Here is a 20,642-nt window from a genome sequence, read left to right as displayed (position 1 = left end):
ATTGTTGTTTGGCGGGCCCGGGCTGGATTTGAACCCCCCACCTTAGGTGTATGTGGCTGGCGCCTTAGCTGCTTAAGCCACAGGCGCCGAGCCACCATTCTCTCTTAAAACGCAAACCTCTCCTCATCAGTTTACTGCCAAAAATTTACCTAAGTTTCAGCACTTCACCTTAAACACAGGTAGACAAGTTACAGAGTGCTTTTGCACCAGCACCTTAGTTCATTTTAGCAACCACACTTCAAGAAGGTAAAGCAGTTGCTATTGCTCCTTGCTTCATAAGTGAGGACACCTCTCTGATAGAAAAGCAAATTCAAGAGGTCCATTAACAGGCCAGGCACAGTGGCTCATGCCTGTAATCCTAGTACTCTGGGAGGCTGAGGCGGGTGGATTGCCTGAGCTCAGGAGTTCGAGACCAACTTGAGCAAGAGCAAGATCCCATTTCTAAAACTGCCAGGCATCTGTAGTCCCACCTACTTGGGAGGGTGAAGCAAGAGGATCACTTGAGCACAAGAATTTAAGGTTGCTGTGAGCCATAACGCCACAGCACTTTACCAAAGGAGACAAAGTGAGACTACGTCTTTAAAAATAAAAAAGAAAAAAGGTCAAATGAATAGGGCCAGGTCAGGGGGCCAGGATAATGGAGGCCACAAACGCTGGCCTGGCAGGACACCAGGCCCAGGACTTCTGAAACTACTAATGACAAACCCTTGAAGATACCCAAGAAGCATATATGAGCTCAGGCACAAGTGAAAACAAGCAAAGGCAGTAAAGCAAATTAATAAATCAGCAACTTTCATATCAGAATAAACTTGTATGAAGCAAGTTCTAAATTCTGAAACATACTAAGTTACCATTCACAGCTGCAAGTATACTTATACCAAAATTCTGTCTTAATTAGTAAGGCCATGATTACAGAGGGCAGCCCTCTCTCATTGAGCACAAAGTAAAACTGAGGTTAATGGACCACATTTGGCACAGATTTCCAAAACAGGTCCTCTGTTAACTCTTAAAATACTTCCTTTTTAAAACCATCAGGACCATTTACTAAATTTAAATTCATATTTCCCAAGGAACTGGGAAATTTTTTTTTTCACGTGAAACTCACTGGGAATTGATGTAATATTTGCGTCTTATAAAAAGTACTATGAAGTTGATCCGAAACAAAAAATTTAAGGGTAATACACCTGTATAATTTAAAGAAAAAGTGCAATGCTGAAATGCAAGTAAGGAAAACACACAACAATGAAGTACAGGCACAGGGATGCCGAGGACACACTGCCCTTTAAGTTTTTATTTTGGTAGAGACCCCAGTTAAGTAGTAATATTCTCAGTCACCTCAGAATAGGAGATGAACACTACAAAGGGGTGCTCTTTTTTGTTGAGGCCCAATTGTTTTCACTATCTACTACCCCAGGAACAATCCTTTCTGTGGCCCTGAAGTAAAACCTTGCTACTACTGGAATGGCCCCATCTCTACACCCTTCCTACTCTCCACCTGAGACACTGGAAGCAGAGGACAATGAACCAAGTAAGACCCCAGAGTCCTTTTCCCCCTTCTTATCAGTCTTTCCCCTTGAGTTTCAAAAGTCTGTTCCTTTGTTGCATTTCCAGTACTGGAGTCTGGGTAGGAAATACAGCTCTCTTCCCATTTCTAAGCTACTGTAGGCTGTTTAAAATAGCCAACCTTAGAAAACCATCAAGGATCCTTTGGGAAGAAAACAGCCTCTGGGGACCTCTTTTACTCTCCAAAAAAAGGATACTTACCGTGTATGTCTTCATATAGTTTCAATATAGAAAGTAACAGGCTCTTGGAAAGAGGGGACACATCCCACCCCCAACGCCGCCCTGAAGTGCCACCTAAAGTGAGAAGCCTGTCTGTAGGCCTCAGGACGGGAGAGCCGGGGTGACGCCCGGCCAGGAAGGGAAGGATTCCTCGGCACCCGAGACGGGTAGGGGTCTCCGGTGGGGATGGGCTGCCCTACCTTTTCCTCGGGGCCCCGAACCGCCGGCGCCGCCACTGCCCACCGGGCACGGCGGGTCCTTCCTAGGCCTCTTGCTCTGAGGCCTCACGCTGGACCTCAGGAAGTGGTGCTGGTCCTGGGGGCTGCCCTGCGGCGGGGACGACGCCCGCGGCGCGCCGGGGGGCGCGGGGGTGCCGTCAACGCCGGTCCGGGGGGTCTTCTCGTCCCTCTTTGTGCCGCGGCTCTCCTCGGCCGCGTCGGCGCCGCCGGCCCCTTCTCCTTCCAGGGACTCTTCATCGGCCGACCGCTTGCCCAGCTTCTTGAGCCCTTCCTCCCCGTTGCCGCCGTCGCCCAACTTCACTGTCATCCTGTGCGAGGGAGCGGTAGGAGGCGAGTGAGGCGGCGGCCGGGAAGTTTAGCGCCCGATTCCTCTCAACATGGCCGCCGTTGTTTGTTCCAAATCCCCTCTCGGCGGCCCGGCCCGGCCCGCACAGCCCGCGGGGGCCCAATGGGACCCTCACGGCCCGCGCCACGGCGCCCGGCCCTGCCTGCTGCCCGGGGCGCTACGGGGCCTGCCCAGGAGGCGACCCGGTTGAGGCCCGCGCTCCAGCAGCCACGGGTAGGGCGCGACAGCCCGGCAGACCCTGGCCCGCCCCAAGCCCATACCCAGGGAGCGCGGGCGCAGGTCCCGGCCGAGCGCGGGTTGGGGCACGGATCCCAGCTGCCAGCCCCCAACCGCAGCCACCTACCCTGCGGGGCCTCGGCTCATGGCCTGGCCCTGCGCGCCGGCCTCGCTCCCTCGCCGCCTTGGCCGGCCGGGCCGCAGCCACAGCTCTCGCCCCTCGTCCCCACCCCCTCCCCGCCCCCCGAAATGCGCGGGGCTCCCCGGCCCCGCGCACCTGCCCCGCGCGCCGGCCCCCAGAGTTGGCCCCGGAGGAGAGCCGAGCAGCTCGGATAGACCCTGGGACGGGAAAGGCGCGGGCCAGCCCGCTCGCACGGGGAACTCCATGGTGGCCTAGGGCCGCCGGGCCATCTGCTTATTTTAAAACAGACATAAAGAATAATAAGCTCCGAATCTCTGGGAATCTTCTCAGAGTGGGAAATGTGTGCTGCTACGGGGATTTATCAATTAAAAATGCTTTTTCAACAAAGGAGTTTGTTGCATGGAACAGGTTGGAGCCACCCTGGAAAGTGACAGCCCTGTTATGTCCTGGTCCAATTGTAAGAATAAGTGTAAGATAGAGGTGTTAAAACTCTTGCAATAAAATTCTTGCATTAACTTTGCTAACAACTTACCCACTGCCTTGTAAAACGTCAACAACAAAATGCAATGACAAAATGTCTGCAGCCCTGAAAACACAGCCACTCAAAAATAAGCTAAGAGAATCAGGTATACACCAACATGTTAAGCCAAGAAATAATCAGCAATGTGAACGTGATGAAAATACAAAGAAAAATATTAGCTTCCTGAACAGATATTGTCAACTAACTTCTACACAACTGTTGAAGAGAAATACATTTCCATTTAAAGGGAAAACAAGAGCAAGGCACCAACACAATGAAATATAGAAAAGTGGTTATGGACTTCTCAAGAAGATTAAGAAATGGGTAAAAATCGTAATAATGCCACTACTCTGATGTACAATGCTACAAAATGATCTGGAGCAGTTTTCATCTCTTGAAATCGATCTTATAAATCACTTGAGTTCATGCTAGTTTTTAAAAACCCTGCCAAAAACCAAAACCATACAAGACAAATGCCCAAACTCAAAGGACTTCTCACTGTTCATTCGCAGCCCATCCATTTCTACTTTAAAAACCTAAATCCCTCAAAGCTACTCTCTGGGCTATAAAGTGGAGAACCGCGCTCCCCAGAGACCTGCTGTACCAAAGCTACCCAGTCGACCCAGGACCCAAGCAAAACAACATCAGCCATCAGAATAAACTCGCCAGTTTGCTGTGCTTCATACTGAAGACACCAACCTCTTCAGAACAGAGAAGACATCGACACCTTTCAGACTTCTCTAAAGGAAAAGAACAACACGGAGATCCATCTTTGGCCGAAAACTTCCAACGTTACTTCCTAACCCTTCACAGAGGATGCAGAGTCACCTTCAGCCCCATCCCAGCTCCACACCCTTAGTCGCGTTTAGGGCCGGGACGAACGGAAAACTCCCTCTGGGGCAGATCTCTGGGGGCACACAGATGTTGCCAATACAACCTGCCTCCGCCCAGGGCTCCGCGGAGCTACCCAGCCGAACACCCTACACGCATAACACGGCCTGGGGCTCCCACAGACGCCGCCCGCGGCCTCTCCCTCTAGGCCGAGCCTCGACGTGACAGCCCGGCCGGGCGGCCAAGCGCCCAGCTTCCGGTCACCTTTTTCATCAACGCCCCACGGTAGCCTGGCTTCCCGGGCCTCCCGGGACCTCCCCGGGTGCCCGCAGAACCGGCCGGGCCGGCCAGCCCCGGCCCCCGAGTGCCGGCTGGAGCGAGGACTCTTCGCAAATCTGGCCGTCCGGCTGTGGAGTGGTGGCCGAGAGGCGCTTGCCCCGGCTCGTCCCCTCTGCGAACCCAAGTGCGGCTGACAGGGTAGCGGCGCCGGTGCTGCCACCGCGCTCAGCAGCAGTTCCGGTTACAGCGGCCGGTGGAGACCTCGGAGCCGGCGCGCCGGGGCGGAGCCAAAGCGCCGCCCGGGCGTGCGGACCGGGGCGGGGCGACCTGTGCAGGGGAATAGCCCGCCCCGGGTTTCAGCCACGCGACACCTAAAGACGTTCCCATTGGTCGGAAGCGGGCGCGCGCGCTCGTACGCAAGGGCACGGGGCGCGGACTGGGGGAGGGGCTAGGCGTAAGTACTGTTGTGACGCAAGCCTCGCGACCGTGCGGGCTGTGCGTCTCTTAGGATTGGTGAACCGGCAGCCAATAGCTCAGCGCCCGGGGTGTGATTGGCTACCGTCGTGTTGACGGATGCGTGAGAAGAAAACGCTGCAGCCGCTGAGAGTCTGGTGTCAGGCTCGAACTTAGCCAGCTTCAGAGGAAAGACAGCAGAGGATTTCTGAAGGGCAGGATAGCGCTCTTTCTCTCTTGCTTTAGCGTCGCCGACGTTGCTAGTCACTTAGGTCTCTTTCATTATAGGGAGTCAGAAGTGTTTTTACAACTTAGTGTTTCTCCACCTAGTGTGCCCGAACTATCCCCTGGCTTCGCTGCTCTTGCTCTTGCTGATGACTAGATATTGTTTCAAATCTAACGTCTGGGTCAGCACGACTGGGGACGGCCTGCGCGAGGCAGGTGGCCCTGACGGGAAGGCCTCTCTCTGGCCGGAGGTGGTCCAGAAGGGTGCTTGTCACAGGTGGCCTGGTAATCCCAGGAAACCATGCGGAGCCGACTGGTTTCTGTCAGGTGTGCTCCTCACTCGCAGCCTCCGTCTAAGCCCAGACAGCTCAGAGCCCAGCGAGAACGTGGGGTTCAGCGTCCGCGCTAAGAAGACCTCGCTTTTAGGCGAGCCAGAGAGGAGTGTGGGTGAAGGGGACGTTCCGGTCCTGCCGCAGCTCTGCCGTCCTTCCCTTCCTGATTTACCTGGCACAGTATCGGAAGGCGTGGCTAGTGTCCCCAGACACGTCCGAGAGCATCCCCGCCTATCGCAGCCCAGCTCCAGCCAGCGACTCAAGTCGGATCGGGTGGCGGGGATCCCAAGCCGGAGCCGCCCGAGTTCTCCCGATCTACTTCGGCTCTTTCCGGTAGCCTCAGCTTCGCTCACCTTCGGGCGTTTGCGCATTCCTCGCGCGGCGTTGTCCCGGCAACGCGCTGCAACTCCGAGGCCTGGCGCGGGTGAGTGGCTTTCCCGGCCAGGGCGGCCGAGGTCCTGGGAGGGCCGGGAATCAGGGGCTGGGGGATAGGACTTACTGAGCTTGTCCCGCCATCTCGCCGCTGCCCAGTCCTTGGGGATTGTTGCGGGTCCCATCGAAGCCAGGGCGTGCTTGACACGGTGTCCAGGTGGCTCGTGGTACCCTGGTTGCCACCTCTGGGCACAGCCGCGGGTCTTTTGAAAGGGACAGGGAGGGGATGTGGGCACCGCCATTGCCCCCCGGTAACAGCAGGATTTGGAGAAAACAGCAAGAAAAAAACGTTCTGCACCCGGCTGAACGTCGATAGCTTAAAACCCTGTCTGTGGGCCCAGTGCACTAGTTGGAGCCGCCGACACTGCAGCCCAGAGGCTAAAGGGTGAGGCGCTTTAGGTGACCACCAGTGCCAGCCCCCGAACGTCCACCCTTTGGATCCCATTCCTTGGGTTTCTTACACAATGTCACCGAGAAGAACCGCTACTTAGAAACCTTATCACCATGGACTCTTTTAGTTGAATAAGCTTAACAGACTCTCAATCGGTTTAATGGAGGCATGTAGGCCCTGAAGACGTCCAACGGCTGAAGGTGAAGGGGAGTAGTAAATCTCTTAGAATAAGTGAAAAGTTTTTCCCCAGATACAATATATTTGCCAGTATTATGTTCTAGAGACCTGGAGTTAGTTTTGTTCTTGTTTCTGAACTGATGCTATTAATAGATTGTCATTGGGTACATAACTTTTAGCTATCTCTCTTCATTTTTACTTTTTTAACTTTTCTTTTTTAATTATAGAGGTAATACTTATTCACTGTAGAAACATGTTAAAATGCAAGTGAAAGGAATGATGAACTAATTATAGGTTGTATAAAAATAGACTTATTCAGGCTAGCTTAAAACCCACTTTTTATAACTGATAAAACAGCAAGAATCAAGAGACCCCTACCTATACAAATAATTTAAAAATTAGCCATGTGTAAGATTGGGCCCCGTGACTCACCCCTGTAATCCCAGTACTCTGGGAGGCCAAGGTGGCAGATTGCCTGAGCTAATGAGTTCCAGACCAGCCTGAGCTAGAGCGAAACCCCATTTCTAAAACATAGCCCAGTGTTGTGGTGGGCCTCTGTAGTTCCAGCTATTCAGGAGGCTGAGGCAAGAGAATTGCTTGACCCCAAGAGTCTGAAGTCTCTGTGAGCTATGACACCATGGCACTCTACCTGGGGCAACAAAGTGAGACTCTGTCTCAAAAATAAAATAACATCTGTAGTCCCAACTTTTTAAGAGGCTGAGGTAGGAGAATCTCACGTTAGCCCTGAAGTCTCTGTGAGCTATGACACCATGGCACTCTACCTGGGGCAACAAAGTGAGACTCTGTCTCAAAAATAAAATAACATCTGTAGTCCCAACTTTTTAAGAGGCTGAGGTAGGAGAATCTCACGTTAGCCCAGGAGTTTGAGGCCACAGCGAGCCATGATCCAGGCACTGCACAGCCTGGGCAACAATTAAAAAAAACTCTAAAAATAGTAACAGCAACAGAAACTCAGCAAGAACATCTTTCCTTGCTAATACACATCTACATCTAGGATTCACATATTGAGATCCTGTTGCGTGCGAGGGGCTGGGAATGTTCTGGTGGCCCTCAGCCTGTAAGGCAGATAATATGGGGAGGGGGTGAACAATCAAACACACACAGCAAAGTCTAAGTGCAGCTATGGAGAAGTACCGGGTTGTGTGGGGACACTGGGCCAGAGCACAGGACAATGTAGGAGAGGTCAAGTCTCCAGAGCTTCATGGAGGAGTTTTCTGATTACCCAAAAGAAACTTATGGGGGGAATGAGCCTCTGAAAAAAACCCAGACAGGAAAGTAAGTAACTGTTTTTTGAGACAAAGACTCCCTGTCACCTAGCTAGATATAGGGGTATCATCATAGCTCACAGCAACCTCAAACTCCTGGGCCCAAGTGATACTCCTGCCTTAGCCTCCCAAGTAGTTTGTACCTGACTAAGGTTTTTTTCTATTTTTAGTATAGACAGGGACTCACTCTTGCTTGGACTGGAAAGAAAATAATTTAAAGGCATGAATGAATAGCATTCATACTTCTTACATTTGTACAAGAGAAATAAGTTAATTTTGTTCAAATGCTTTTGTAGTTCTTTATTATTACAACATAAGTAATATATTGCTCATTTTTCAGGGAAATATTTTCATGAAGTAAACTTGTCAAATACAAATTTCCCACAGCCCAGGAATTAGACTCTTGGCTGGCTGCAAAACATTAAAACTCACTTTAAAAGGTTTTAGTTAGCCAGGTTTTGATCTCATGGTGTTTTCATTTTTAGCTTTGTTTGAAGATTTGCATAAGGACTTTACTCAAAGAAATTAGGGCCCTGATCAATGTAGATGTTGCCTATGTGATATGTGTGTGTGTGTGTGTGTGTGTGTGTGTGTGTAGTAGATGGGGTTTTCCCTTCCTGACTTTCTTGTAGCCAGATGTCTGCAGACAGGAACTGGCCATGCCACTGGGGAACTTTGGCTGGTACTCTTTTAAGTCCACGGAGGTGATGGCACAACTTAAAAAATTTTAGTATTTTTAGCATTTATAAGTGTATACGTTAGTGGCATTAATACACATCTGCATGGTTGTGTGTACATCCATTTCTAGAACTTTCTCATCATCCCTAACTTTTCAGTCTTTGCCTTATTTTCCTTCCCCCAGCCCCTGGTAACCACCGTTCTACTTTACATCTCTATGATTTTGACTGCTCTAGTACCTTATACATGTATAAGTGAGTTATACAGTATTTAGCCTTTTCTACCTGTCTTATTTCACTTAGCATAGTGTTTTCAAGGTTCATCCAAGTTGTAGCCTATGTCAGACTTTCCTTCCTCGTTCAGGCTGAATACTATCCCCCATTATATGACTAGACCACAGTTTTTTATCCATTCAGCCATTCATAGACCTTTGAGTTGTTTCCACTTTTTAGCTATTGTGAATAATGCTACTATTAACATGGGAATTTAAATATATATTTAAGAACCTGTTTTAAATTCTTTGAGTACTTACCCAGAAGTGGAATTGCTAGATCAAATGATAATTCTATATTTAAGTTTTTGAGGAATCACCATGCTTTTCCACAGTGGCTGTAAGATTTTGCATTCCCACTAGCAATGCACAAAGCTTCAAGTTTTCCATGTCTCCACCAATACTTAACTATATCAGTTTTTCTGATAATAGTTGAGTATAATTTTAAATGATAACAAACCAACCCACAGTTAACTTCCCCACACTGGCTCTGGGGCATAGAAAGGTAGGCAATAGGCAGACTGTCACATCATTTACTATCTTATCTCTCCTAAAAAGGGACGGTGCAGGTATTTTTCCAGGTCTGAAAGAAAGAATCAAAGAGATCAATTAATCAAGTTCGGCTTCTTTAAAGTTGCTGAGGCTCTGTGCTCTTGACTGTCTAAAAAAGGAATCCTGCCGTCTACCACCTGGGAGTTAGAGGTAGAAGACAGTCTTGGGTTTTATGCTTTATCAGAAATTGAGTACTGTTTTTTTCTATACCAGTATTCTCTTGTGGAGCAGTTTACTTAAGTTTTGTTTGAAATTTTTGCTTAATGGGCAGCTATAGAAATAAAAATTGTCCTTGTTAAAATTGGAATAAAAATTATCAAGGATTCTAAGTGTTGTCTGGGCTACAGAGCTTTTCTTTCTCTTTTATTTGATGGCAACAAGTTTTATTCTTTTTTGTCACACCATGGGACATTCCAGGTCCAATCCTTATTTCTGATTTTATATTTTTTTCCCTGTTGAAAGTCTCTTCCACATAAAGTGGCCTGCATCAGTCCAAAGGAGCATTTTTAAGTTGCTGAATGTCTAATGATTTGTGACATATCCCTTTTGTGATTCCATATATAGTTGTTGCATTTGTTTTGTTTAAAATTTCTTTTCCCTGCAGGTTTCAGACCAGATCTGAGTTTGGTCATGGCTGTCTATTTTGACCATCGTGTAGAAGTCCCAGATACAGCCAGCTCACCTTCCCACATCAGCTGGCACCCTGTCCACCCATTCCTGGCAGTTGCCTCTGTCAGCACAACCTCTGGAGGCAGCGTGGATGTGTACCTGGAACAAGTGAGCACTCAGAAGCAAAGATTCTGACTTTGGGCCCTTGTGTTTCTTTTGTTCTCGTGCATGCATGTGTGTGGTATCAAACTAGCACTGCTCTGGCTTTTTCACTAAGGAAACAACACTATTGTCAGTTCTCACTGAGGTTGAATTCCTAATATTATAAAAGCCCTAGTAGATGGGCAGTACTTTTGTCCCTGCTATTTGGGTTTGGGGACAAATTTAGAAAAAGTTAAATTAGGACAAATTCCACAGTCAGTTCACACTCACCTCCCAGAAATGGCCCCACAGTATTGTCTGTGGATTGCAACCCATTCTCCTGCCAGCTCACTCCTTAACTTTTCACATTGGCCATTTGAAACTGTGAGTCATCTGTGGCTGTTATAACAAATCACCACAAACTGAGTAGCTTAAAATAACAGAAATGTACTCTCTCACAGCTCTAGAGACCAGAAGTCCAAACCCAGGGTGTCAGAAGGGCCGTGCTCTCTCCATAGGCTGTAACGAGCATCTGCTCTGTGCCTGTACCTGGGCGCCTGGTGCTGCCATCTGTGATGCTTTTTAGCTTCTAGGTGCTCCAGTCTCTGCCTCTGGTGTCACATGGCCTTCTCCTCTGTGTCTAAGTCTCTTCTCCTTTTAAAAGGATATCATGCTCGATTAAAGCCACCATCAGGACCTCCTCTCCTAAAAATAGAAAAACTAGCCCAGTGTGGGGGGCACTTGTACTCTATGCTACTCAGGAGGTTGAGGCAGAAGGATTGCTCAAGCCCAAGAATTTGAGGTTGCTGTGAGCTATGATGAACAGCACTCTACCCAGGTGACAGAGTGAGACTCTGTCTCAAAAAACAAAAAACAAAAAAATGGTTTCTAGGACAATGATGAGATCACAGAAGATTGCTGGTAAGCACAGTAGAACTGAGTGCAAATTGAGTTGAGCTCTGATACCCCAAAGCTACTTATACTTCTTTAGGAATATCTGGAAAACATAAGAATATACATATATATTGGGCGGTGCCTGTGGCTCAGTGGGTAGGGCGCTGGTCCCATATACAGAGGGTGGCAGGTTCAAACCTGGCCCCAGCCAAACTGCAACAAAAAAGTTGCTGGGCGTTGTGGCAGGCACCTGTAGTCCCAGCTACTCGGGAGGCTAAGGCAAGAGAATCAACTAAGCCCAAAAATTGGAGGTTACTGTGAGCTGTGTGATGCTAGGGCACTCTACCAAGGACAGTAAAGTAAGACTCTGTCTCTACAAAAAGAAAAAAATAAAAGAATATGCATATATAAGCACATATTTCATGAGCCTTTATTTACAACATTATCACATGTCACAGCCTTTGGAAAAACTCCATAGTAGACTCATGGGAAGTAACTCTTAGTATCACTTTGAAAATAGCTTTGACCTTCCAGATCCGTGAAAAGGTCTCAGAGTTTCTGGACCACACTCTGAGAACCTTGGGACCACAGACTTCACCCACTGGTGCACTGCCTATCTTTGTAATAAGGTCTTATTGGACGCTACACCAATTAAAATGCTTGCTAGCCCTCCAGCAACTGTGAGTAGGAGGCTGCGCTTCTTGATAAACTGATGGTCTTGTCCACTTAATGTAAGTGACCTGCTTTGATTTCTCAGCTAGGGACATGACATGGTTTTATGAAAATTAAAGAGCCTACCGGGAACATTGCCTTAATAAGCAGCTCTTTGTGTCTTACAGCTGATGTCGTTTCCCCGGATTAGCCAGAAATTCTTAAAGTAGCTGCCATTCTCCAAATTATGAGATTTTATCTCTTATCTGATGTAGGGTGAGTGTGTGCCTGATACACATATTGAAAGGCCATTCCAGATTACTTCCCTGTGCTGGCACCCAACACGGCTGATCCTGGTTATTGGCTGGGAAACTGGTGAAGTGATAGTGTTTAACAAGCAGGACAAGGAGCAGCACGTGGTGCCTTTGACACACACAGCCGACATTACTGTCCTCAACTGGAGCACCAGTGGGAACTGCCTCCTCTCTGGGGACAGGGTGAGTAAACATGCACTGGCTGTTGGGTTCAGATCTCTGTGTCCTCTGACCATGGTCTTAAGCATATGTACTGGGAAGGATATTAAAGACCAAATTATTTGACGTATGTGTTTGCCAACTTCAGTTGATCTTGTCACATGTAATTGCAGATTTTATTTTTATATTAGAAGCATCAGTCAGCTGTACAGTCCAGCTCATGCCTACATGTGCACCAGTCAGCTGTACCTGGGAAAGTGGGTGATCCCCAGAAAGGGACACTGAGTGAGAATTCTAAAGTCCCATCAGTAGAGAAGAGGAGAGAACATTACATAGGCCAGGCCACTCAGTTCCTCAGGGGACTCTGGCTGAACCTAATGTGAGGGTCAAGCTATGCCCTGATGAATGACAAGCCTGTTGCTAACACAGCTTTTCTGTGATACGTGGTTAGAGCACCCACCTTGTAGTCCTTTTGTTCTGTAATGAGCCACTGAGTCCTGAGCACTCTAGCTTCACATTGGTCCCTTACTACAAACTCTTGCTCTTCACAACTGGGGGTAATTTCTCACTTAGGGAATAGCTTTTCTTTAGAGTTTTATTGTATGAAATTGTATGAATTAGCTTAGAAGAAATATGCCCCAAATATAAAGAAGTGTTGAGAGGTACAAAAAACTAAGAGAAGACCCACGCACAGAGCCCTGGGAAGTTCTATGTTTAGAATCAGGAATAAGGATAAGAATAAAGATATATAACTATTGTATAACTGTAATAATTAAAAAAGGGGAGGAACAAGAAGTAAGAGGGCACAGCAGAGGAGACGAGAACATCTCAGAGTTGGTTTCTAAGTCTTAAACTTAGTGTTCTTATTTCTGGCTCTTGGCAAAAACCTGAAGGTGGGAAACATCTGGCTCATTGCATCTTTGGCTCCCTCCCCAAGTCAGTGGGACTCTTCCTCCCAATAGTGGTGGGCTGCTTCTGTGCTTCTATCAGAATAGCAGGTATTTGTTCATCCGGCTGAGCAGAGATCATTGCTCTTAAGCGCTTGCATCCAACTTCCCCAAAGCAGCATCCTGGAAATCTGGAATGTTGTCTATGTCTGATTATGTTCAGGAACCTGGTTGAGTTGTGAGCTAGAAGCTTGTAAGTCTGTAAAGTCAATTATGTAAAGAAAAAAAAAAAGAAAAAGTCCCATGCTGCACATAAATGTTGCAGCAGCTGAACGCCTCTGAAGATGCTGTTTGTGTGTAAACGACATGTAGATGCACAGGTACCTATGTAGTACTCAGCCCTAGGAAGGAAGCAGGGGCAGGGGATATTTTCATTTCTATCTTTATGTTTGTGTTTTTTCTCATTATTTCCCATCATTTTTTTTAATTACTGAACACAAAGACACCAATAGTGTTTTCTTGTCTTTGTCAAGTTGACAAAGTCAAGAAGAATCAGTTTGATTATATATATTATGTGAGTCTCTACAAAAGTTTTGAGACAGTGTTATGGTCCATTAAATATATCAATTCCAAAACTGTCCTTTCTGTTTCACCTGTGCAAGTTTCAACTCGCTTGGCTTATCAGCGTTGCTGGGAGGGCTTCATTTGTTTCCATCCACACGGATTTTATGTTGCTTGATCTTTGTGTATCTCAAAACTTTCATAATGACCTGCATAGTATTCATATGATATATACATTCATGTGTTATGTAATATTTTAGATCTTTCAGAACTTTTCTTAGAGGTTCATTATATAAGTTCCCTTTAAATCTGATATTATTTGAAAATCGTATTCCTGTATATAATAAAAATGACATTATCATGCATTTGGGGATCTTGGAGTCAATGCTGATGGAAAGGAGGGTGGGAAGAAGAATATGCTAAAATGGCCCCCAAACCTTGAGCCAGGAAACAGCCCTGGAGAGGGCTTGGGCACCAAATGCACAGATTCCAGTTGAAATCACCATTCACCAAGCTTCACACACACTCCGGGTCATAGGATCCTCCCTCAGCCACTTCTGACACAGTCATCATCTCTCTTCTTTGAACTTCGCTTAAAACTTGTCTGTGCAGTTAATTTGAGACTTTGATGACTTTAAAATAAAAAAAATTGAATATACAGTATTGAGCACTCAGATTTTAATATCTAATGCCATTCTCCAATAAAAGGAATGTAGGCTCCTTGAAGAAATGACTGATTCAGAGACTTGGATAGAAAAATGAGCCTAGAGAATCTTAGAAAGCCAAAAAGTGAGGAAAAGCTTACAAAGCCCACCAGGTGGGCGCACATCAAGGGGACACATAAGTCAACCAAAGAGCTCCATGGCCAAAGTGAACAACAGAATAAGTAAGGCAGCCCAGGATTGTCATTCAGAAGAGGCAGTAAATAAATGTCCATGAGTCCATGCAGCTATAAATATTTGGCTGAATAAATAAGTAAATGGTGGAGAAGAGATGAATCTCCTGTGCTAAAAAATCTCAAATAATTTCCATAGATACTCCATTCTTGAGGAGATAGAACACAAATCCCCACTCCTTAAGTATAGTTTACTTAGTATCTTTTTTCCAAACAGTATAGGGTGAAAGTGGGGAAAAGGGTCAGGGGAAAATTCCAACAGAGCACCATGCACCAGGTTGTCCAGAGCAGCAAGGATGAGTTGTATGTGCAGCAGACACCTGGATATGATGTGAGGAAAAGGCGTTTACCTGGATAGTCTTCCTTCCTCAAACCCACAAGCCAGGTTAACTATGAGAAAAACAACTGACAAACCCCAATGGAGTGGCATCCCCTAATATACCTTGCTTAGCACTCCTCCAAGTGAAAGCCCAAGAAACTGTCCCAATGAACCTGGATTGGATTCTGGGACAGAAAAGGGGCATTAGGGAAGAACTGAGGGAATGTGAATAGAGTGGATTTTAGTTAACGGTAATGTTACAGTATTTGTTCATTAATTCCAAAAAAAGTAACGTGCCATAGAGAAGCTTGGTATAGGATGTGGAACTCTCTGCACTATCTTTGTACCTTTCCTATAAATCTGAATCTATTCTAAAATTAAAAGTTTATTTTAAAAAGTTGAACATGGGTGGCGCCTGTGGCTCATGTATAGGGTGCCAGCCCCATATACTGAGGGTGGCAGGTTCTAGCCTAGTCCCAGCCAAACTGCAACAAAAAAATGTCCAGGCACTGTGGCGGCTGCCTATAGTCCCAGCAACTCGGAAGGCTGAGGCAAAAGAATCACCTAAGCCCAAGAGCTGGAGGTTGCTGTGAGCTGTAACGCCATGGCACTCTACCAAGGGCAACAAAGTGAGACTCTGTCTCAAAAAAAAAAAATTAATTAATTAAAAAGTTGAATATACATAGCAATTGTTATCTCTGGGAAGTGAGATTCTTATGATTCTTATGGAGAATTGGTCCATAGAAGAATTTCTGGTTCTTTCTTTAAACATTGAAATTATTTGAAATTTTTGTGATACACATATAGTAGTTTTATAATTTTAGAAAAAGAATTTTTTTAACCTTTTAGTGTGTTTAGCAAGAAAATAAGTATATATTCCATACACAGTTTGATTTCCATCAGTCATTCTGTAAGTACATGTTTACTATACATGTGGCATTGGGTTTTTCCAGCTTGGTGTCTTGCTTTTATGGAGATTGGACCAAAGGGGTCGGGTCCAGGGGACACCCCTGCTGAAATACGAGTATGGGAAACACCTCACTCATTGCATCTTCCGGCTACCCCCTCCGGGCACGTAAGTGTGGGACTCATATGGTGACTGTGCATTTTTTCCCATTGAGGGAAGGGGAGGGCTGCTTCTGACCTGGAGGGGGCAGAAGAGTCTCAATTTCTGTGTCATATTTACTTTCCTTCAGGGACCTGGTTCAGTTGGCGAAAGCTGCTGTGAGTGGCGATGAAAAAGCCCTGGACATGTTTAACTGGAGGAAAAGCAGCTTTGGAAGTTTCCTAAAGATGGGCTCTCCAGAAGGGCTGTCGTTTTTTGTCAGTCTGATGGACGGTGAGAAGCTTAGGTCACGATTCTTGGGAGTCAAAGTGTTTTAAGGATATCTAATAAGGATTTTAAGCTAACGGATGCCATTTCTGCCTAAAATACTAACAGGCTACGATGCATGCCAGTCTTAGTATGCTGCATAAGCTAGCTCTCTGCAGGTATTTATCCAGTGTACAGAGAATGGCTTAGCACTGTTCCGAAAGCGACAAATTGGCCTTTATTTGTGTTTGAAGGGCTTTCATGAAGATATTTTTAATCAGTGATTACACTCTGACTGCAAAGTAACAGAGAGTTGAAAAGATTTTCTCCTGGCACTCCTGTTGTTCCGCCTATGTCATTATTAAGCACTGACTGTATGGCAGGTGCTCAACCATGATCTGGGAATGAGGTATGAGAAGAATAGGAAGGTTTCACTTCCGCCAACCAGCCTTTGTTGGTTGGTCAGCACTAGGCACCCTTTGGTTCTAACATAGCTCCCCCTCCTCAGTGTACACAAGAGAAAGGCTACCCAGCTAAGGCTAGAATAAATGCAATGTGAAGTTAACATAGAGTCTTGGTCTAGGTGCAGTGGCTCATGCCCATAATCCCAGCACTTTAGGAGGCTGAAATGAGAGGACTGCCTGCAACCAGGAATTTAAGACTAGCCTAGGCAACATAGTGTGATTCCATCTCTATTTTTTTTAAAAGAAAGTCTTATATAGTTCTACAAAGCTTCATAAGTGTATTGTTGGCTGGAAGAGACCAAGGAGATAAAAGAGGCACAGAAGTGACTGGGTTTGAGGAGAGGAGACTTTTACTGTTGGTTTTACCAAGCAGCTTAATCTTGACAGGAAGAGCAGATGATGGCAGACAGGGTGTGTGGTCTTTGTAATTTTTGAATAAGAGAAACTTTTCATTACAGAGGGTAGAGAGATGGAGCCAAAGGAGGGAGAGTACCCCAGAGGGATATCCAAATGGATACAGCATTTGGGGACATCCAGGAAGGGGCATGCAAGGACAAGGGCCACTCAGGAAGAGTTGAAGAGATGGTGTGGTGATACATGTCAGGGAAAGGTATTGGTAGATGGAGGGCATGCAGAGCTCTGGAGGAGCCCAGCTGGGGGATGGGATCCCTGCCCTTCACTCAAGAGCTTTAGTCTTTGGGGGCAAGTTACTCCTTATGCAGTTTCCATATGTGGAAAACAGGGAACATATGAAGTGTCTGCCTAGTTATTGCCCATAAAAGTGCTGATTAGCCTCTGGATAACCTTGTACTCTTCAGAGGAATAAGAGAATCTATTATTCCCTGGGACAAGATGATAGGAGGTAGAAGGGTGCAAAGACTCCTGGACAAGGCTCCCTGAGAACTTACAGGAGCATTACCTACCTAGCTCAGAGGGAAGGAAGGAGGCAGCTGGAGCACTGGGCAGCACTGGAGGGGCTCAAAAATTCCAGGCTTGGATCGCGGATTCCTAAAGCTCAGACTGAGAGGAGCTGGTGGAGGTTGAAAGGGATGTCCAGAATGAGCCTGGCAGGATGCAGACAGACAGCAGCAGTACCGTGGGCAGAAGGGACAAGGAGCGGGGGCCACAGAGGGGTTGTCACATAGGGCCTCAGTGGAGGACACGGCATACCTAAAGTTAGCAGACTGAGATGAACAAAGAGTGCCAAGGCTGTCAAATCAGATGGGTCAACAGTGTGGAGAGTCACTGAATGCCGTGGCAGCTCCTAGGTCCTCTGTGTGTCCTATGTAATTCATGCTAGCTCTACGAGTAAGCAACCATGTCTAAGGGACCTGCAGTTGGTATTGATCTTGGCACCACCTACTCTTGTGTGGGTGTCTTCCAGCATGGAAAAGTAGAGATAATTGCTAATGATCAGGGAAACCAAACCACTCCAAGTTCTGGCCTTTATTGACACCGAACAATTGATTGGGGATGCTGCAAAAAATCAAGTTGCAGTGAACCCCACGAACACAGTTTTTCATGCCAAACGTCTTATTGGGCACAGGTTTGATGATGCTGTTGTCCAGTCTGATATGAAACATTGGCCTTTCGTGGTGGTGAATGGGCCTTTCGTGGTGGTGAATGATGCAGGCGGCTCAAGGTCTAAGAGAATACAAAGGAGAGACAAAAAGCTTCTATCCAGAGGAGATATCATCTATGGTTCTGACAAAGATGAAGAAATTGCAGAAGCTTGTCTTGGAAATACTGTTACCAATGCTGTGGTCATAGTACCAGCTTACTTCAATGATTCTCAGTGTCAGGCTACCAAAGATGCTGGAACTATTTCTGGTCTCAATGTTCTTAGGATTATAAACAAGCCAACTGCTGCTGCTATTGCTTATGGCTTAGACAAAAAGGTTGGAGCTGAAAGAAATATGCCAATGTTTGACCTTGGAGGTGGCACGTTTGATGTGTCAATCCTCACTATTGAGGATGGAATCTTTGAAGTCAAATCTACAGCTGGAGATACTTGGGTGGTGAAGACTTTGACAACTGAATGGTCAACCATTTTATTGCTGAGTTTAAGCTCAAACATAAGGAGGACATCAGTGAGAATAAAAGAGCTGTCCATCGCCTCCGTACTGCTTGGGAATGTGCTAAGTGTACTCTTATCTTCCAGCACCCAGGCCAGTATTGAGATTGATTCCCTTTATGAAGGAATCGACTTCTATACCGCCATTACCTGTGCCCAATTAGAAGAATTTAATGCTGATCTGTTCCATGGCACCCTGGACCCCGTAGAGAAAGCCCTTCAAGATGCCAAACTAGACAAGTCACAGATTCATGACATTGTCCTGGTTGGTGGTTCTACCCGTATCCCCAAGATTCAAAAGCTTCTCCAAGACTTCTTCAATGGAAAAGAACTGAATAAGAGTATCAACCCTGATGAGGCTGTTGCTTAAGGTGCAGCTGTCCAGGCGGACATCTTATCTAGTGACAAATCCGCGAATGTTCAAGATTTGCTACTATTGGATGTCACTCCTCTTTCTCTGGGTATTGAGACTACTGGTGGAGTTATGACTGTGATCATTAAGCACAATACTACTATTCCAACCAAGCAGACACAGACCTTCACTACCTACTCTGACAACCAGCCGGCTGTGCTCATCCAGGTTTATGAAGGTGAGCGTGCCATGACCAAGGATAACAACTTGCTTGGCAAGTTTGAATTTACAGGCGTACCTCCTGTTCCCCGTGGTGTTCCTCAGATTGAAGTCACTTTTGATATTGATGCCAATGGCATTCTCAATGTCTCTGCTGTGGATAAGAGTACAGGAAAAGAAAATAAAATTACCATCACTAATGACAAGGGACGTTTGAGCAAGGAAGAAATTGAACTTATGGTCCAGGAAGCTGAGAAGTACAAGGCTGAAGATGAGAAGCAGAGGGACAAGGTTTCATCACAGAACTCACTTGAGTCTTATGCATTCAACATGAAAGCAGCTGTTGAAGATAAGAGACTTTAAGGCAAGATCAATGATGAGGACAAACAGAAGATTCTTTACAAGTGTAATGAGATTATCAACTGACTTGATAAGAAACCAGACTGCAGAGAAGGAAGAATTTGAATATCAGCAGAAGGAGTTGGAGAAAGTCTGCAACCCCATCATTACCAAGTTGTAGCAGAGTGCAGGAGGCTTCCTGGGGGCTTCCCTGGTGGTGGCACTGCTCCTTCTGGTGGTGCTTCCTCTGGCCCCACCATTGAAGAGGTTGATTAAGCCAACCCAAGTGTAGATGTAGCATTGTTCCACACAGTAAAATATTGAAGGATCCAAATTTGTAGCAAATTACGTGGCAGATTTAAAGTTGGGCTGCTATAGTGAATTACTGGGCATTTTCAATACTTGAATATGGAACATGTGCACAGGGGAAGGAAATAAAATTGCACTTTAAAAGCACTGTATTGTAAATGGAAAATGCAATGTCTTAAAGCTGTATTTAAAATTGGGGGGAAAAAAGGTGTGGAGATTAAAATCCTTTGAGACAGTGGTGGAGAAAGAATCAACAGAGACAACTCATGGCAGATCTGAAATAATGAAATGCAGATCATTTCAGAGAGGCCTATGAGATGATGAGCAAATATCTTATTTTTAAATTTATATAATAAAAATGTTTTACTTTGAAAATGTTAAGTAGATATCAATGACTGCTCGTGGAAACATAGTAAGATAGTAGCTTTGCTCACGGAAACATAGTAAGATAAGAGCTTCCCATGTGGTGACCTGCCTTTGTCCACAGGGACGGTGCACTACGTGGATGAGAAGGGCAAGACTGTGCAGGTGGCATCCACAGGCAGCTCAATCCAAACGCTGTTCTACATAGAGAAAAGAGAGGCACTGGTGGTGGTCACAGAGAATCTTTTGCTATCTCTGTACGTGGTGACTCCTGAGGGCGAAGCCGAAGAAGTGATGAAGGTGGGTGAGAGAGCAGGGCAAGGGGAGCACCCAAAGGATTTGTCCACAGCTGTGGAGTTGTGGTCAAGAGCTTAGGGTGTGGCTTGGCGCCTATAGCACAGTGGTTAAGGCATCAGCCACAGACACCACGGATGGCAGGTTTGAACCCAGCTCAGGTCAGCTGAACAATGACAATTGCAACAAAAAATAGCCAGGCATTGTAATAGGCACCTATAGTCCCAGCTACTTGGGAGGTTGAGGCAGGAGAATCACTTAAGGCTTGGCGCCTGTGGCTCAAGCGGCTAAGGCGCCAGCCACGTACACCTGAGCTGGCCGGTTCGAATCCAGC

The 20,642-nt window shown here is 46.3% G+C and overlaps 2 protein-coding genes and 1 pseudogene across 3 annotated transcripts in view; 2 read left to right on the top strand and 1 right to left on the bottom strand.

The window, feature by feature from the left end:
- Positions 1-4,569, bottom strand: part of CRAMP1 (cramped chromatin regulator homolog 1) — a 67,135-nt gene extending 62,566 nt beyond the window's left edge. The window contains exons 1-2 of one of the 2 annotated variants that reach the window (XM_012805826.2): positions 4,341-4,569; positions 1,983-2,329 (exon numbers count right to left, since the gene is read on the bottom strand). In XM_012805826.2, coding sequence (XP_012661280.1) covers positions 1,983-2,328 — 346 coding nt within the window. In that variant the 5' untranslated portion in view covers position 2,329; positions 4,341-4,569. Of the gene's footprint in view, positions 1-1,982; positions 2,401-4,340 lie in introns of those variants that run through there. The other variant, XM_023513766.1, reaches the window with a different exon arrangement.
- Positions 4,570-5,775: 1,206 nt separating this feature from the next.
- The window catches only part of IFT140 (intraflagellar transport 140), a 51,269-nt gene continuing 36,402 nt past the window's right edge, over positions 5,776-20,642 (top strand). The window contains exons 1-6 of the mRNA XM_023513799.1: positions 5,776-5,789; positions 9,757-9,929; positions 11,723-11,944; positions 15,536-15,657; positions 15,779-15,921; positions 20,139-20,314. Of these exons, the coding sequence (XP_023369567.1) occupies positions 9,783-9,929; positions 11,723-11,944; positions 15,536-15,657; positions 15,779-15,921; positions 20,139-20,314 (810 nt within the window). The 5' untranslated portion in view covers positions 5,776-5,789; positions 9,757-9,782. The remainder of the gene's footprint in view (positions 5,790-9,756; positions 9,930-11,722; positions 11,945-15,535; positions 15,658-15,778; positions 15,922-20,138; positions 20,315-20,642) is intronic.
- On the top strand, positions 17,677-19,771 carry LOC105887076 (annotated as a pseudogene).

Source organism: Otolemur garnettii, unplaced genomic scaffold (genome assembly GCF_000181295.1).
Source record: "Otolemur garnettii isolate 467f Iridium unplaced genomic scaffold, OtoGar3 scaffold00044, whole genome shotgun sequence".
In the NCBI taxonomy this organism is placed as follows: Eukaryota; Metazoa; Chordata; class Mammalia; order Primates; family Galagidae; genus Otolemur; species Otolemur garnettii.
Note: the sequence above shows the minus strand (reverse complement) of the source record. Positions and strands in the feature narration are given on the sequence as shown.